At 37.9% G+C, this 18,313-nt stretch overlaps 1 protein-coding gene across 17 annotated transcripts in view; it reads left to right on the plus strand.

Moving 5' to 3' along the window:
* Positions 1-18,313, plus strand: part of Dock7 (dedicator of cytokinesis 7) — a 205,216-nt gene that overhangs the window by 108,650 nt on the left and 78,253 nt on the right. For 7 of the 17 annotated variants that reach the window (XR_011368959.1, XR_011368960.1, XR_011368961.1 and 4 more), the window contains 9 exons: positions 133-225; positions 1,416-1,505; positions 1,816-1,851; positions 2,430-2,525; positions 6,304-6,444; positions 6,527-6,640; positions 9,202-9,372; positions 12,326-12,465; positions 17,418-17,587. Coding sequence is in view for 6 of the 17 variants with exons in the window: in XM_070008950.1 (XP_069865051.1) it covers positions 133-225; positions 1,416-1,505; positions 1,816-1,851; positions 2,430-2,525; positions 6,304-6,444; positions 6,527-6,640; positions 9,202-9,372; positions 12,326-12,465; positions 17,418-17,587 (1,051 nt within the window). In the remaining 11 variants the exon portion in view is untranslated. The remainder of the gene's footprint in view (positions 1-132; positions 226-1,415; positions 1,506-1,815; positions 1,852-2,429; positions 2,526-6,303; positions 6,445-6,526; positions 6,641-9,201; positions 9,373-12,325; positions 12,466-17,417; positions 17,588-18,313) is intronic. The other 10 variants (XR_011368966.1, XR_011368967.1, XR_011368968.1 and 7 more) reach the window with 4 other exon arrangements.

Here is an 18,313-nt window from a genome sequence, read left to right on the forward strand (position 1 = left end):
TTTTTGGTTGCTTTAACAGTACTAATTAAAAACGTGTTTGCATTAGAAGGTCTGGGTTTCTTTAAGAATAATTTATAGCATGCAACATGTAATATTTCTTTCCTTTCCAACTGCTTTCTATTATATGCTTAGGGTTTAGATCGCTCCAATTCCTGGGTTAACACTGGTGGTCCAAAAGCTGCCCCATGGGGATCCAACCCCAGTCCAAGTGCAGAATCAACACAGGTGGTGTTTATAATTAGAGGTTTCTTTGTTGGCTGCTGATGTTTCCCTTTAGAACATTAATTTTTAGTACATACTATGATTTCAGTGGCTTGCTTTTTTTAATCATTAAAAAGTGTATATTTTTGTTTACTTAGCACATTTTCCAACTACTATGCATGAATGAGACCAGTTCACCAGTAACACTCTCCTTTCCTGTTTTCTCCCACTTCCTTTTTTTCCTCCCTTCTTAAACACCTTACCAGTATTTCAATGCCTGCTGCTTATGCATTTGATGCCTTTTGTAACAGTTTCTACTTTAGGGCTTGCACATCTTTAGTAGGATTTAAAATTTTTATGTGGAATAAAAGCAACATTTTTCCATTTTGTTTTTTGCTTTAATGTGTAGTTATTATATCATTTTTATTTATCTTTTGCTATCTTATCTTTTTGTTCTCTTCATAATCATTGAATAGAAAAATAATTAGTAAGTTGAAATTAAATACAAATTGTATGTAAGATTAAATGCCAGAAGCAAAATCCACTTTTATTTGTACTGTGTTGCAAAGTATGAAATTATAAAACTTGAGTTGGGTTTTGTTTATTGAAGACTAGTTGCTTGGTAGCTGATATTGCATGATGACTTAAATATGCTTCTCACCTGTGTATTGACTCTGAAGGAAAATTCTCTTGTTCTTAAAGAAAATTTTAATTCTCTGTTTACTATTATAAATGATTTACATTTGATATAGTATATATTATATAACAAACTTGAATGATAGTTTTTGGTAATAGTAAAAAAGTAAAAGATGTCATTCTAATCTTTTTACCTTCTTTTTTGAATATAAATTTTTTTTGTTTCCTTTTTGGTCAGGTATCAGTTGAGAAGTATGTTTTTAAATTTGAATGTTCTTACTAGTTATACGCATGCATGTGGAACACATAGATAAAAGTTTCATTCTTTGCAGCACTCTTAAATATTACAATCATTGAAATACTTATCTTCTTAAAGACTAAAAATACATAGAAGCCATTTGATTTCTAAGTCACTGGTATTAAAGCAGCTTGAAATAGTGTAAATGAGATGAGCAGTAAAATAGATGGTTGTTGAAACCACAGTAAAACTTTTAAATTTGTACATAATCCTGGAGCTGCAAAGTCATCCACAGCTATGTTAATGTTATCTCGTCATTTCATTCATCTTCACTCCATAGGCTATGGATCGAAGTTGTAATCGTATGTCTTCGCACACAGAGACGTCAAGTTTCTTACAAACATTAACGGGACGCTTACCAACTAAAAAGGTAGATTCATGTTAAGACAATTCATATAAGAAGAAAATAATTCCAACAATTAAACAGATATAAGGCTTTTTTCATAACCAATATGAGATTTTAAAATACATTGTGTTTTGAAACACACGTAAGCAAACACTGCTTATTTGGTGTTTTTTGGGTATACCTTTCCAGTGTAGGCCTTTTAACCTGAAGATAGTGTTTGTAGCTGTGGGGTTGACTGTAGAGCTTAATAAATCAAATTTGATCATCAAATTTTAGTATCAACTCTTAATTATGTTTCTGTAACTGCTTCTTGTTTTGTGTTTTAAATCTCCAGGGAAAGGAAGATGAGTTAGAAAAATTATCACTCTTAGTAAGATATGTTGATTTGCTTCCCTTATGCACAGTTTTGTTAGTCCTTTTTCATATTAATATGCACTACTTTGCAAATGCTTTGTATACATAACCATTATTAAGGCAAGAATTTATTGCTATTTTTTAAAAAGATTTTAAATATTTGAAAGTTTGAAAATCAAACTTGGCTTATAGCAAAGTTTACATTTGTAAAGGTGTTTCCTAAATTGTACCAACAAAGTTCATGAGTGTATTTGTGTCTGTTAAAATATGTATTTAAAGTACAAACAAGATCTTATTTGTACTTGTGAGTTTTTGGTCTAATTTCTGTTTGTAGGTATAATTTAGGAAGCTACTTCTACCTGTACTTTTAAAATTACATTTTACCTTTAGATAACATGTAATTTTTTCAGCTCTTCAACATACCAGTGTCTTACATGCATAAGTCGTTTCGTTAATGGGTGTCTTCACTGCATCATTGAATAGTTCACATGCCTTATTTTCATTGTATCTTCATTTGTACTTTCCATTATTATTACTTGGTTTGTGTTGCCAACAGATTTGACTTGCAGTAACTTTGAATTTATTTCTGGATAGCTGTTTCATGAGGAGCTGGCTTTGCAGTGGGTTGTTTGCAGTGGCAGTGTTCGGGAATCAGCTTTGCAACAAGCCTGGTTCTTCTTTGAGTTAATGGTAAGCAAACTAAACATATCTTTAATACTTTTTTATTTGGTAAACTATTTTAGGTTAGTCATCTTTATTCTAGAAATATTTTTTCTGTTGCATATTTTATAATTTTATGTGTACCTCCATGACAAAATTACATGTAACACTTAACACAGTTTAGGTGGAATTGTAAATTGTGATGTTCATATTAATCTACCTCACCCATGAGATAGTTGCAGAGGTTAAATTGTTTTTCACAAGAGAACTTATGACTCAGTCTTTCCTAATCTAAACATGCAAATGAACAAAGGCAATACTGTAGATTGCATTGCAAATATTTAAAAAAGCTTTGTAAGGGGTGACATTGTCCAAAAAGAACTGTACTCTTTACCTGACTTATATAACTATAACCCTTCTGTACATCATCTTTATAATAACAATATTTTTTAAAAAGCAATATAAATATTGCTGTTATTATGGATAGAAAGCTGATAGGGAAATGTCAGTTCTAGCCAATCAAAAAAACAAAAATAGTTTTTTTGCTTAATTCAGCAAATTCTATTTAAAAGCAATGAATGAACTAATCTGTTTTACATAGGAACATGTATACATATATACATGCACATGTGCATAAAAACATCATATATGTACACATTTGCATGAAAAAAGGCAGTAAGTGCATAGCAAGAATATTCTAGACTATTAACCAAGTCACAGGCTTGGTAATATACACAGCAGGTAGTGTATACTTAGTAGTATACACAGTGGGTAGTAGCAGAATCTGGGATTCTGGCACTAAAGACCTGTCTCTTTAATTCTCTCCTTAGCTCTCGATAGTTGAAATCAAGAAAAAAAATTTTTCTAATGAAGTAGTATGTAAAAACTAAGTAAAAAACAAAACAGAGAGAGAGAGAGATACACAAAGAAAAGAGGGAGGCAGAGTAGGAGATAAAGGTAAGTTTGAGAATATGCCACCCTGGGCCCCTTTTGATCAAGGCTAGTGCTCTACCACTTAAGCCATAGCACTTCCAGGTTTTTCTGTGATTAATTGGAAATTGGAAAGAGCCTTGTGGACTTTGCTTTGAACCTCAATCCTCAGATCTCAGCCTCCTGAGTAGCAAGAATTACAGGTGTGAACCACCAGCACCTTGTTAAAAAAAATTCTTCTGTATAAAAAAAGTAAGCCAGCCAAGCTCACACCTATTATCTTAGCTACTTAGGAGGCTGAGATCTGAGGATCACAGTTCAAAGCCAGCCCAGGCAGGGAAGTCCATGAGACTCTTTATCTCCAGTAAACCACCAGAAAATTGGAAGTAGTGCTGTGGCTCAAGTGGTAGAGTGCTAGCCTTGAGCTGAAGAGCTGAGGAATAAGCACCCAGGCCCAGAGTTCAAGCCCCATGACCGACAAAAAAAAAAAAAAGAGGGCTGGGAATATGGCTTAGTGGTAGAGTGCTTGCCTAGCATTCATCAAGCCCTGGTTTCCATTCCTCAGTACCACATAAACAGAAAAGTCCAGAAGTGGTACTGGGGCTCAAGTGGTAGAGTGCTGGCCTTGAGCAAAAGAAGCTCAGGGACAGTGCCCAGGCCCTGAGTTCAAGCCCCAAACCTGGCCAAAAAAAGAAAAAGAAAAAGAAAAAGTAAGCCAGTGGCAATATAGAAATGACAGAAAGCTCTTTTTTTCCTAAAATGTAAATAGCACATTTGTAATTCATATGCTTTTATTGTAAGGTGAAGTTACAGTTTTGGCTGTTGGTGTTGTTTTTATTTTGAGTTTCACACGTATGTTTAGAAGTCCTAATTATAAATTTAAAAATTGCAGCTTAATGCACTGGACATTGATTAAAATGAACTAAGCAACTCAGTGGCAGTGATGGGAGGGAGGGAACAAATGGGAAAGAGGGAACAGCTGATGCTATGCAAAACAAAACAGATGTACATATCACCCAAAGTGGAAGAAATAACTGTATTGCAAAGCTCATAGAATTCATAAATGTTATAGACCACAATAGACAATTTGCTCCATGAAAGTTAGAATGTCTGTGACTTTAACTAAGTATCACTATCCCACAATACTGTGAAATTTGGGAAATTATGTAATCACTTAATCACAATAAAGAATTTGAAAAAAAATTGCAGCTTAAGACTTAGCTACAATATCCTGTCTGCCCCTCTGGAATTCTGGGATAATAGATATGTACCACTGTGCCTAGCTTATTAAACTGTTTTATTCCTGTACCGATAAGGAGTTGTTAGATTTCTTTGCATTGGCCTAAAATGTCTTATATTTCCTGTCTTATATTTCCTGCCTCTATTTAATTGCTTGTTAAGTGTTTTCATTTATTTTAATACATAAGTAATAGATGTATGCCGTCATCAAGGAGTTGTTTTATTCATTTAAAAAGAATGTTTATTTTTATACATATATGGATATAAATCAATTTATTTCTTTTCTCATATAACATAAGAAACTGTTCATTTCCATTATATCTTCTACAAACAATATTTTATTAAAAATTCAAGGTATTAAATGCTCTATGACTTTTTTTTTTCTGGTCATGGGGCTTGAAATCAGGGCCTGATTTCTGCTCAAAGCTAGTGTTCTACCACTTTGAACCTCAGTGCCACTTTCAGTTTTCTGGTGGTTAATTGGAGATAAGAATCTCACAGAGGGGGGGAGGGAGGAGGCTGGGAAGGGATGTGAAGGGTAAACAAAGGAGGAGGCTACAATGCTTGGTAAGAAATTATGCATTATCCTGCCCATGTAATTGTAACTCCTCTGTACAGTATGCTCACAAATAAAATAAAATAAAATTTTAAAAAAAAAGAAGGTTGAGGAAAAAAAAAAAAAAGAATCTCACAGATTTTCCTGACCCTAGTAGCTTTGAATTGAGATCCTCAGATCTCAGCCTCTCAAGTAACTAGGATTACAGGTTATACACCTGTGCCTGGCTGCTCTATGGATTTTAATTAAAAATGTGTTGGCTTATACATATAATCTCAGCTATTTGGAAGGCTAAAGACAGGAGGGTTCTAAGTGATAATAGAGTTTTGCTGTGTTTCATATTCTACTACAAAATATTTTAAGGAGCCAGGCACAGTAACTCACACTTGTAATCTCAGCTATTCCGGAAGTATAGATTGAGAGGATTACAGTTTGAGGCCAGCTCTGTCCCCTCCCCTCCCCCGCCCCCAAAAAACTTACCAAAACGCTATCTGGAAGTGGTAGAACATGCTTGTCATCCCAGTTGTATGGGATGCATAAGTAGCAAGATTATGAGCCAGACCATCCAAGGCATTAACTTGAGACACTATCCTAAAACTAACGCAAAAAGATTTTGAGCTGAGCTCTGGTGGTTCATGTCTGTAATCCTAGCTACTTGGGAAGCTGAGATCTGATGATTAAGGCTCAAAGCCAACAGGGCAGGAAAGGCAGTGAGACTCTCATTTCCAGGTAACTACCAGAAAAAGCTGGAAGTGGCACTGTAGCTCAAGTAGTAGAGTGCTAGCTCTGAGCAAAAAGATGCCCAGGCCCAGAGTTCAAGCCCCAGGACTGGCAAAAAAAAAAAAAAAAAAAAACTTTTGAGATATGACCCAAGTATTAGCACACCTGCCTAGCTAGCAAGAAGCCTGGAGTTGAGCCTCAAGTATCCCCCATTAAATAAATAAATATATGTATATACATAGATATATGTGTGTTTATATATATATATATGTATATATATATTATGGGTTTCTAAGGTAACGTATGAAGTCAAGACTGTCTCAAAAAAAAAAGGAAAAATTAATGGTTTATATCTTTATTCAGGTAAAGAGCATGGTGCACCATTTATACTTTAATGATAAACTTGATGCTCCAAGGAAAAGTCGTTTTCCAGAACGTTTCATGGATGACATTGCTGCTCTTGTTAGCACAATTGCCAGTGATGTAGTCTCACGATTTCAGAAGGTATTGGTAACTCTTTTTCTTACTTCTCCTTTTGAGCTGAAATTAAACTATCATTTTAATTTTGTTTTATATTATCTCCTAGGACACAGAAATGGTTGAGAGACTCAATACAAGCCTTGCATTCTTTCTTAATGATTTGTTGTCTGTTATGGACAGAGGATTTGTCTTTAACCTTATAAAGTCCTACTATAAACAGGTAATACATAATTAGTAACTGTACTCAAATAATTTAAAATCCAGGTTAACATTTTTCAGGGCTAGAGCTTTTAAGAGCACATTCATATACTCATGCTCACACAAGAAATTAGCACAAGATGGTGTATTGATATTAGTAAGACAAAAAAAATTCATTTCAGGGGCTGGGGAGGTAGCTCAGTGGTAGAGAGCTTGCCTTGCATGCCTGAGGCCCTGGGTTCGATTCCTCAGCACCACATAAGCAAAATGAAAAAAAGCCAGAAGTGGCGCTGTGGCTCAAGTGATAGAGCACTAGCCTTGAGCTGAAGAGCTGAGGGACAGCGCCCAGGCCCAGAGTTCAGGCCCTACGACCGCACCCAAAAAAAAAACAAAAAAAAAAAAACTTCATTTCATTTGTTGTGTCTGGACACAGGACTATGGCAAGCTGATACCAATATAACCAGGTCTTCTTGAGGTAATAGTATCAAACTCATGACTCTTTCATTTCCATTCTGGAGCAGAAAGTCATAGTAGTAATATAAAGCAGCCTCAAGGTCCCATGCAAATGTGGCACCTAAATGAATAGGTCACTGAATTTTGTGTATCTTGGGTCGTTTAACTGCCTTTTGTTGTATATTTCTCCTAATGTAACACAGATATTACAGTTCGAAATAATGGTCAGATGTTTACTGAAGTCCAATATGTCATTCATTTTCTTGCCTTTACTAAAGTAGAAGCATTCTAGATCTTTTCCACAAGCAGCTGATTTTGTTTTACTTTTTTATTCACTGATGAATAAGTCTTACTGTTGGAAAACATTAGTTATTGGCTCTCCTGGAATACTTGAGTAGTATATAGTAAAATTATTCCAGAATTGCCCTTTAAAGAGCTTTAAATATATATACAAATATTCTAGGTTCCATTCTAGAATTATTGAATAGCTTGAATCATGTCTGAGGATGGGGTGAGATTGAGCAAGGTACTTTAGGAATTACTTCTTAAGGAACTCTTCCCAGCTGGTCTACAGATTTCATTTTTGAAAACAACTGGTCAAGAATTCTGTTTGATAATGTAATAGTTAAAAATTTAAAATATTGTTCTATTGGGTGCCTTTATTGTTTGTCTTAATAAGTTAACTATTCAGAGTCATATGTAAATACATTGTAAATATATTTTTCTCTACAAATTTATGGCCTATTGTTACCAAAACATGCCCTGTCTCATCTTTAGAAGTATTGATATCCCATACTTGCCAAACAGTGATGTTTACATTAAGAACATTGTAGATCTTAAATCAAGTTTATAGTATGTCTCCTCAGTCAAGTAGCATATGATGTAGCTGGGAAAAAATGAACAATTATAAATACAGGCAAATATAATATGCTATAGAAAAGGATGGAGAATTTCTTTTAAGAAATGATTGGAGGGGGGCTTGGAAGGTGGCTCAGTGGTAGAGAGCTTGCCTTGCATGCCTGAGGCCCTGGGTTCGATTCCTCAGCACCACATAAGCAGAAAAGGCCAGAAGTGGTGTTGTGGCTCAAGTGGTAGAGCACTAGCCTTGAGCTGAAGAGCTGAGGGACAGTGCCCAGGCCCAGAGTTCAGGCCCACGACTGAAACCAAAGAAATGATAGGAGGGCTGGGAAGGTGGCTCAGTGGTAGAGTGCTTGCCTTGCATGCATGAGGCCCTGAGTTCGATTCCTCAGCACCACATAAGCAAAAAGAAAAAAGCCGGAAGTGGTGCTGTAGCTCAAGTGGTATCGTGCTAGCCTTGAGCTGAAGAGCTGAGGGACAGTGCCCAGGCCCAGAGTCCAGGCCCCACAACCGGACCCAAAAAAAAAGAAAAAAAAAACCGAAATGATAGGAAAAATTTTGGTGGTGTACTATTCCCATTGCAATTTTTTTTGGTCAGTCATGGGTCCTAATCTCTGGGCCTGTGCACTGTCCCTTAACTCTTCAGCCCAAGGCTAGCGCTCTACCACCTGAGGCGTAGTGCTACTTCCAGCTTTTTCTGCTTATGTGGTGCTGAGGAATCAAACCCAGGACTTCATGCATGTAAGGCAAGCACTCTACCACTAAGCCACCTTCCCAGCCCCCCATTGCACTTTTAAGAAATAAAAATATGCTATACTGGAAATGTAAAAATGGCTGGGAAGGTAGCTCAGTGGTAGAGTGCTTGCCTTGCATGCCTGAGGCCCTGGGTTTGATTCCTCAGCACCACATAAGCAAAAAGAAAAAAGCCGGAAGTGGCGCTGTGGCTCAAGTGGTAGAGTGGTAGCCTTGAGCTGAAGAGCTGAGGGACAGCACCCAGGCCCAGAGTTTAGGCCCCATGACCGGACCAAAAAAAAACAAAAAAAAACATGGAAATGTAAAAATGCATCTTTATGTTAGTCAGATGTATTTATACAGTAAATCTTAGAGTTTCCAATTTTATTTTTCTAGGAAAAGGATACTGTTATTTAAATTCAAATCCCAAAACTACCCACTGAATATTAATCATTAATTCTTTACTTATACTCTGATATCAGCATTAGAATAATAGTATATTCAATTAATATCTTCTCTTATTTATGCAATACTTGCAAGGTATCTGCAAAGCTTTATTCACTGCCAAATCCAAGTGTTCTGGTATCCTTGAGGTTGGATTTTCTGCGAATAATTTGCAGCCATGAGCACTATGTTACACTGAATTTACCCTGCAGTTTGCTTACTCCACCTGCATCTCCATCACCTTCTGTTTCTTCTGCAACATCTCAGGTATGTAAAGTATATGAATATGTGAATTTTTAAAGATTCTGAACAGTGAATGGAAAAGTGATCACTCAGGTTTATTGAAAAATAGTTATAAGTTCAACTCCAAGTTCTTGATAGGTTCATTTAGTTAGACATTAGAACAACTCTCTAGAAGGTAAGTTCAGTCGTTATCCACACTGTACAATCAAAACAACAGAAAGAAAGATTACTAAATAGCAAACCTAAGATCTGAGCCAATGCTTTTTTTGTTGTTTTTTGTTTTTGTTTTTTCCGGTCCTGGGGCTTGAACTAAGGGCCAGGGCACTGTCCTTGAGCCTCTCTGTGCTCAAGGCAAGTGCTCTACTACTTGAGCCTCAGTGCCACTTCGGGATTTTTCTGATTATGTGGTGGTACTGAGGAATTAAACCCAGTCCAGTAAACCGAAGCAAAGTAGATGAACAATTACAGTTTTCAGGGGAATAACCACTTGACTCAAATAGCTAGTAGATTCTCTGAATATGAAAAAGAGTTACTCTAATAATTAATATATACATCTGTTCTCATCGATTGGGATGAAAGAATTTTGTAGTTTTAGTAGCAAAGAAGCAATAATTTTACTCTTCTAGTGCAATAGTCTGTGTGCTATATATTATTTCTGTTAAACATACTTTCATAAATTCTTAGTGTCTAAAATCTTAAACACTTTAGCCAGGCACCAGTGGTTCATGCCTGAAATCCCTAGGGATTGGGAGGCTGAGATCTGAGGATCGTTGTTGAAAGCTATCCCAGCCAAGAAAGTCTATAAAGCTCTTATCTCTCTAATTTACCACCAGAAAATTGGAAGTGGTGCTATGGCTCAAGAAGTAGAGTGAGGGCTGAGAAGGTGGCTCAGTGGTAGAGCGCTTGCCTTGCATGCATGAGGCCCTGGGTTCGATTCCTCAGCACCACATAAGCAAAAAAAAGCCGGAAGTGGCACTGTGGCTCAAGTGGTAGAGCGCTGGCCTTGAGCTGAAGAGCTGATGGACAGCGCCCAGGCCCAGAGTTCAGACCCCATGACCAGACCCAAAAAGAAGTAGAGTGATGGCCTTGAGCAGAAGTGCTGAGGAACAACACTCAAGTCCCCAGTTCAAGCCCATGACTGACACATAAATAAAATGATAAGCACTTTGTTTTTTTTTTTGGTCAGTCATGGGGCTTGAACTCTGGGCCTGGGCACTGTCCCTCAGCTCTTCAGCTCAAAGCTAGCGCTCTACCACTTAAGCCACAGTGCTACTTCTGTTTTTCTGGTGGTTTATTGGAGATAAAGGTCTCAAGGACTTTCCTGCCTGGCCTGACTTTGACTTTGAACTGTGATCCTCAGATCTCAGTCTCTTTAGTAGCTAGGATTACAGGTGTGAGCCACCAGCACCCAGCTAATAAGCACTTCTTAATTCTGTTTTTAAGGTTTTTAATTCCAAATAGGATTTCCTAGGCTAAGATCTCTTACATGGTTGACAAAAGAAAAGAGTAAACTTTACTTGAAAGATTAGATAACATCAGAGAACACCTATACCTTTTTGTTTTATCTTTGCAGGGTATCTTCTGGATCAGCCTATTTCCAATATTTCCGAGCTGCCTAGTACTCACTTCCTATAACTAAACTATACTATTATTTTGCTTTCTTTATCTTACCAAAGATGTAGCTATACCAAGACAAATTAATTATAGATAGTTTCTAGAGCTTTTATGGGACATACTTGTTTACATCTAACTCCACACTGAAAAATCTCCTTCATCCAGGAAATTTTCATGGAATCTCTTCTATTGTTCACTGTCTCATCTAACTACGTACTTTTCACATTTTAATAGATAACAGAGGGGCTGGGAAAGTGCTCAGTGATAGAGCACTTGCCTCACATGCATGAGGCCCTGGGTTCAATTCCTCAGCACTACATAAGCAGTAAAAGCTGGAAATGGTGCTGTGGCTCAAGTGGTAGAACTCTAGCCTTTAGCTGAAGAACTGAGGGACAGTGCCCAGGCCCAGAGTTCAGGCCCCACAACCAACAACAACAACAACAATAATAATAATAATAATTTAAAAAATAGTTAACAGAAACATCTTCTTTTGAGAGGAACAGAAAAAATTTATATACTGACTAGTGAGATAGTTTTTCCATACAAGTTGATATCTATTTTTCCTCTTTGAATTCCACATGGGTAGTCCCAAACATGACTATCTGGGGGGATGCTGTTTTGCAGAGAAAAACTTTAAAAAAAGAAATCCAGCCAGACACTACTGTTGCACACCTGTAATCCTACCTACTCAGGAAGCTGAAATTAGAGGATTGTGGCCCAAAGCCAACCTGATCAGGAGAGTCTGTAAGATGCTGATCTTCAATTAACAACAAAAAGTTGAAGAAGAGCTGTGGTTCAAGTACTAGAGCACTAACCTTGAGCATAAAATCTAAGACAGTGCTTAGACTGAGTTCAAGCCCCAGAAAAAAATTTAAAAATCAAAAAAAAAATCCAGTGATTAGACCACAAAATGATAGTACTTCAGAGAGTAGGTTCTCTGAAAAATAATTTAACCAACATCTGGAAACCAATAACTTTGACTATAATTTTTTGTGTGTGGTTTGAGATGACTGCATATTATAACATTTGGATTTAGCTACCTTTTACCCTTAAAGAATGCTGTTGAAATGTTAGATGGTAAGAAAATAGAAGAGAAAAAGAAAGGAAGTGTCCCAAATGAAGAAAATGAAACTAAACTTTTATTAATTTCAATGAAAAATAATTAAATTGACAATAATTTTACCCTAGTTTCCTATACCAAAAGTAAGAGTTTACTTCCTGTAATGGTAATATAAAATAAACTACAGTAGGTAATGTTTCTTTTACTTTTAATAATGTTCACATTTCATTTGTTGTAATGCCCTACCTGCAGGCTTCTTTGTTGCATAGCTATTGTAAGCTGTTGTAACTTATTCTCTAACAGAGTTCTGGATTTTCCACAAATGTGCAAGACCAGAAGACTGCAAATATGTTTGAATTGTCCTTGCCTTTCCGCCAGCAGCATTATTTAGCAGGCCTTGTGTTAACAGAGCTAGCTGTCATTTTAGACCCTGATGCTGAAGGGTGAGTAGATCAGTTTTCACCTTGTAAATTATTGATTTGATTTCGGACAATGGGACAGAAGTATGCCACTTAGACTTCTTAAAAATCAAAATAAGGGCTGGGAAGATGGCTCAGTGGTAGAACGTTTGCCTTGCATGCATGAGGCCCTGGGTTCGATTCCTCAGCACCACATAAACAAAAAAAAAAGCCGGAGGGGAGGGGGGAGGCAGGGAAGGGAAGTGAAGGGTAAACAAAGGAGGAGGCTGCAATGCTTGGTAAGAAATGTATGCATTATTCTGCCCATGTAATTGTAGCCCCTCTGTACAGTATGTTCTCAAATAAAATAAAATACAATTTAAAAAAAAAAAAAAAAAAAAAAAAAAAAGCCGGAAGTGGCGCTGTGGCTCAAGTGGTAGAGCGTTAGCCTTGAGCTGAAGAGCTGAGAGACAGCGCCCAGGCCCAGAGTTCAGGCCCCATGACCAGAACCAAAATAAATAAATAAATAAATAATAATAATAATAATATTTCCCACTCTTTCTGCTTCTTAATTTGCTGTGTTCCATATATGATATTTATTTCATCAATATTAATAACTTTTGCATATTTTGTTATCTATGTAATTACAATTTATTTTGAAACTTTTGTACAGTGGCTTAATTGGTAGCATTTTTCTTAATGCATATAATCAGTTGTAATTATAATATAAATTCATATTAGTCTAAAGTGGACTTTTTTAGACTTATTGAACTATTGGAGATGCTAAAAATTGGCTTGTTTTTTATTTCAATCATTATATAGAAAATTTATCTTTTGCCATCCAACTACGTAACATTTTATTTAAAAGACTGCCCTTTAACAAATAAATATTCTTGAACATGGTGCTGGTGGCTCATGCTTGGAATCCCAACTACTCAGGAGGTTGAGATCTGAGGATCATGGTTTGAAGCCAGCCTGGGCAAGAAAGTCCATGAGACTCTTATCTGCAATTAAGCACAGAAAAAGGCAGAGGGCTGGGAAGGTGGCTCAGTGGTAGAGTACTTGCCTTGCATGCATGAGGCCCTGGGTTCGATTCCTCAGCACCACATAAACAAAAAAGAAAAAACCGGAAGTGGCGCTGTGGCTCAAGTGGTAGAGCGCTAGCCTTGAGCTGAAGAGCTGAGGGACAGTGCCCAGGCCCAGAGTTCAGGCCCCACAACCGAACCAAAAAAAAAAAAACAAAACAAAACAAAGAAAAAGGCAGAAGTGGCATACTGGCTCAAATGGTAGAGTGCTAGCCTTGAGCAATAGGAGCTCGGAGATAGTGCCCAGGCCCAGAGTTCAAGCCCCACTACTAAAAATAAATAAATTTAAATACGTACATACATACATATTTATATGTATGTATATATTCCCCCTTAGGTTAAAAAACCTTGCAATGGGTTTGGGAATGTGGCTTAGTGGTAGAGTGCTTACCTAGCATGCATGAAGCCCTGGGTTCAATTCCTCAGTACCACACAAACAAAAAAAGCTGAAAGCCAGGTGCTGGTTGCTGACACCTGTAATCCAAGCTACTCAGGAGGCTGAGATCTGAGGATCATGATTCAAAGCCAGCCTGGGCAGGAAAGTCTTATCTCCAATAAACACTCAGAAAACTGGAAGTGGCGCTGTAGCTCAAGTGGTAGAGTGCTCGCCTTGTGCTGAAGAGCTGAGGGACAGCACTCAGGCTCAGAGTTCAAGCCCCATAACCGACAAAAAAAAAAAAAAGCTGAAAGTGCACTGTTGCTCAAGTGGTAGAGTGCTAGCCTTGAGCACAGTTCCCAGGTCCTGAGTTCAAGCCCCAGGACTGGCAAAAAACAAAACAACAGCAACCAAAAGAAAAAACATTGCAGTGGCCGGGCACCGGTGGCTCATGCCTGTAATCCTAGCTACTCAGGAGGTTGAGATCTGAGGATCGCAGTTCAAAGCCAGCCAGGGCAGAAAAATCTGTAAGACTCATCTCCAATAAACCACTAGAAAACTGGAAGTGGTGCTATAGCTCAAACGGTAGAGTGCTCGCCTTGAGCTGAAGAGCTAAGGGACAGCACCCAAGCCCCACAACTGACAGGAAAAAAAAAATCCTTGCAGTGTTATATACAAAAAAAGTATTTCAGGGCTGGGAAGGTTGCTCAGTGGTAGAGCTCTTGCCTTGCATGCCTGAGGCCCTGGGTTCAATTCCTCAGCACCATATAAGCAAAAAGAAAAAAGCCAGAAGTGGCGCTGTGGCTCAAGTGGTAGAGCGCTAGCCTTGAGCTGAAGAGCTGAGGGACAGCACCCAGGCCCAGAGTTCAGGCCCCACGACCCGACCCAAAAAAAAAAAAAAAAGTATTTCAGTTTGATGATTTCAATTTGTAGAAACAGCTTTGTGTTTTGTAATGTAGCACTCCTTAATGTCCACAGTAATTGTTACTTTGAAAATTCTATTTGGGTATCTGGGTCCCAGTGGCTCATACCTATAATCCTAGCTACTTTGGAGACTGAGATCAAGTGGTCCACTGCTAGCCTTGAGCAAAAAAAGCTTTAGGGACAGTGCCCAGACCCTGATTTGAAGCCCCAGAACTGAAACCAAAAAAACAAAATGAACAAACAGAAAAAAAACCCTGAAACTGTAGGGAGCCTACCTGGCACTGTGTTCATCTAGACATGGCTATTTGGGAGACTGAGATAGGAGGATCATGGATTTGAAAAAAGGAAGAAAGAACTTAGTAAATGAAGTCACTGTTGAAAAAAGACAGAGTTCTGTGACCATTTGGAGAAATTGGTTTGTGAGAAGGTACAAAAAGAAAAAATGCTTCAGCAGTTATGAAGCTAAACATATGTTAAAAGATCTTCCATAGCAAACTCAAATTGGCCTTTCTTAAGACTGAGATGGCAGAGGCTGGGGCAGTAGAGTGCTTGCCTTGCATGCATGAGGCCCTGGGTTCGATTCCTCAGCATCACATAAACAGAAAAAGCCAGAAGTGGCACTGTGGCTCAAGTGGTAGAGCATTAGCCTTGAGCTGAAGAGCTGAAGGGACAGTTCTGAGGCCCGGAGTTCAAACACCACAACTGACCAAAAAAACAAAAACAATAAAAGATGAAGGTGGCAGTCAAGGTCTGCCCTTGAGATTGAGGATTGAGGCTTAAGGAGAGACTATGAGATCTGAAATTACTATTGAAATTGCTACTGGATGGAGTATTAAGGGCTAAGTTGAAGTGAATTTTTAACTTTACTCATTTGCATGGTTAAAATGCCTTCAGTCTAAAAAGAGAAAGAAGACTATGTGAGGTTGTGTCGGGGGAGGGAGTAACACTGTTGAAAAAGAAATGTACTCATTACTTACCTATAACCCCTCTGAACATAATCTTTACAATAAAATTTAAAAAAAAAAAAAAGAATATGTGAGGTGAAAGTATGCCTTACTGGAGTATTAGCCTAATCTCTTGAAACCAAGGAAAAACTATAAGGAACTAAATGAGCTCTGTGAGAAAGGAAGTTCATTTAGAGATAGATGTCAAAAGGGAACCCAAGCCAGTAGACTGCATAATCCTATGGATAAATTTTTCTTTCAGAAAAAGGTAACAATTCATTTTTACAAATATGAAATGAGCCAGGCACTAATGGCTCATGCTGTAATCATAGCTACTCAGAGGCTGAGATCTGAGGATCACAGAAGCCAGCATGGGCAGAAAAGTCTGTGAGACTCTTATCTCCAATAAACTACCCAGAAAAGGCCAGAAGTGGTGCTGTGGCTCACTCAAGTGGTAAGCACAAAGAGGCTCAGAGACAGTGTCCAGATCTGACTTCAAGCCGCCCAGGACCAGCAAAAACAACAACACACACACACACACACACACGCACACACGCATGCACACGCGCGCACACACGCGCACACACACGCACACACACACGCAAAATTCCATATTGGGGGGCTGGGAAGGTGGCTCAGTAGTAGAGCTTTTGCCTTGCATGCCTGAGGTCCTAGGTTCGATTCCTCAGCACCACATAAGCAAAAAGAAAAAAAAAAAAAAGCTGGAAGTGGCGCTGTGGCTCAAGTGGTAGAGTGCTAGCCTTGAGGTGAAGAGCTGAGGGACAGCGCCCAGGCCCAGAGTTCAGACCCCACGACCAGACCCAAAAGGAAAAAAAGAAAAAAAATTACCTAATGTGATAAAAATAAAATATAAAATGCCTGAAATTTACCTTTTTTTTATGCCAGTCCTGGAACTTGAACTCAAGACCTGGCTGCTTTCCCTGAGCTTATTCATTCAAGACTATCACTCTACACTTTTCTGGGCTTTTTTTTGGTGGTGGTTAAAGAGTCTCACAGACTTTCCTGCCTAGGCTGGCTTTGAACTGTGATCCTCAGACTTAGCCTGAGTATGACTAGGATGTAGTAGCTCGGATGACAGGATAAGCCTTTGGTGCCAGCTGTAAAATTACATTTAAAAAATATTAGCCTAGGCTAGGAAGTGGCTCAGTGGTAGAGCGCTTGCCTTGCATGCATGAGGCCCTGAGTTCGATTCCTCAGCATCACATAAGCAAAAAGGAAAAAAGCTGGAAGTGGTGCTGTGGTTCAAGTGGTAGAGTGCTAGCCTTGAGCTGAAGAGCTGAGGGACAGCGCCCAGGCCCAGAGTTCAGGCCCATGACCGGACCCAAAAAAAAAAAAAATTTAGTCTAATTCCTATTAAGTTCTTTAAATTCAAAAGCACAATTAAGAAGTTAATGTCAAAATGATGTTTTATTCACAAGTGATTTTATATCTTTCCTTTTGGCTCAGTTCTTACTTTATAAATTTTATACTTTAATGTATTTTACTTACTTTCAGATTACTAGTGGTTTATAGAAATACCTGCAAATATAAATTCTAAAGTTAAGAAACTAAACCACATTGGTTGATCAACCTGATATGCTGTTTGTTTTAAAGATATTAACTAATCACTGTGACCTTACTACTTCTTCACATCTTCTTTTTAAATAGACTGTTTGGATTGCATAAGAAAGTCATCAATATGGTACACAATTTACTATCCAGTCATGACTCTGACCCACGGTACTCTGACCCTCAGATAAAGGCTCGGGTGGCCATGCTGTATCTTCCTCTGATTGGTATTATCATGGAAACTGTACCTCAGCTGTATGATTTTACAGGTACTTTGTATAATTAAGAGAAGTCTTAAAACTTGGTATCTAAAAAAATTGGAAAATATCTCCATGATAAAGATCTTCAGAAAATAAGTAAATGGAAATTATACTAACTAAATATTTAGCCATATTGATTAAAATTTTTGACTACGTGAGAAAATTCAGGACAAAATTCTATGTACTAGAGTTTTTGTTTTGTTTTGTGTCAGTCCTGGAGCTTGAACTCAGAACCTGGACACTGCCCCTGACCTTTTGTGCTCAAAGTTTATGCTCTGCCATGAGTTCCATTTCCCAATCTTTCCTGCCTATGCTGACTTTGAACCGCGATCTTCAGATGTCAATCTCCTAAGTAGCTAGGATTGCAGATGTGAACCACCGGCACCAAGCAGATATAGTATTTTTATTGTTGTTTTTTATTTTTGGCATGATTGAGATCATAATTAGGACTTCATAATTGTTAGGTAGATGCTATACAACTTGACGCATACCTCCAGGTCCTTTTTGTTTTAGGTATTTTTAATATAGAGTCTCAAATTATGCCTGGGCCAACTTAGGCTGTGATCCTCCTACTTATACTTTCCTAGTAGCTGGGATGATAGGCATGAACCATCACACCCAGCTTTTGTTGATTGAAGTGAGGCTCTATGAACTTATTTTTCTCTATGATCATCTCATCTCTAGGATTATAGGCATCAGCCATCATACTCGGCTTCAGATAATTCTTATGATGAA

Source organism: Dipodomys merriami, unplaced genomic scaffold (genome assembly GCF_024711535.1).
Source record: "Dipodomys merriami isolate MVZ:Mamm:240054 unplaced genomic scaffold, mDipMer1.0.p SCAF_71, whole genome shotgun sequence".
NCBI classification, from domain to species: Eukaryota; Metazoa; Chordata; class Mammalia; order Rodentia; family Heteromyidae; genus Dipodomys; species Dipodomys merriami.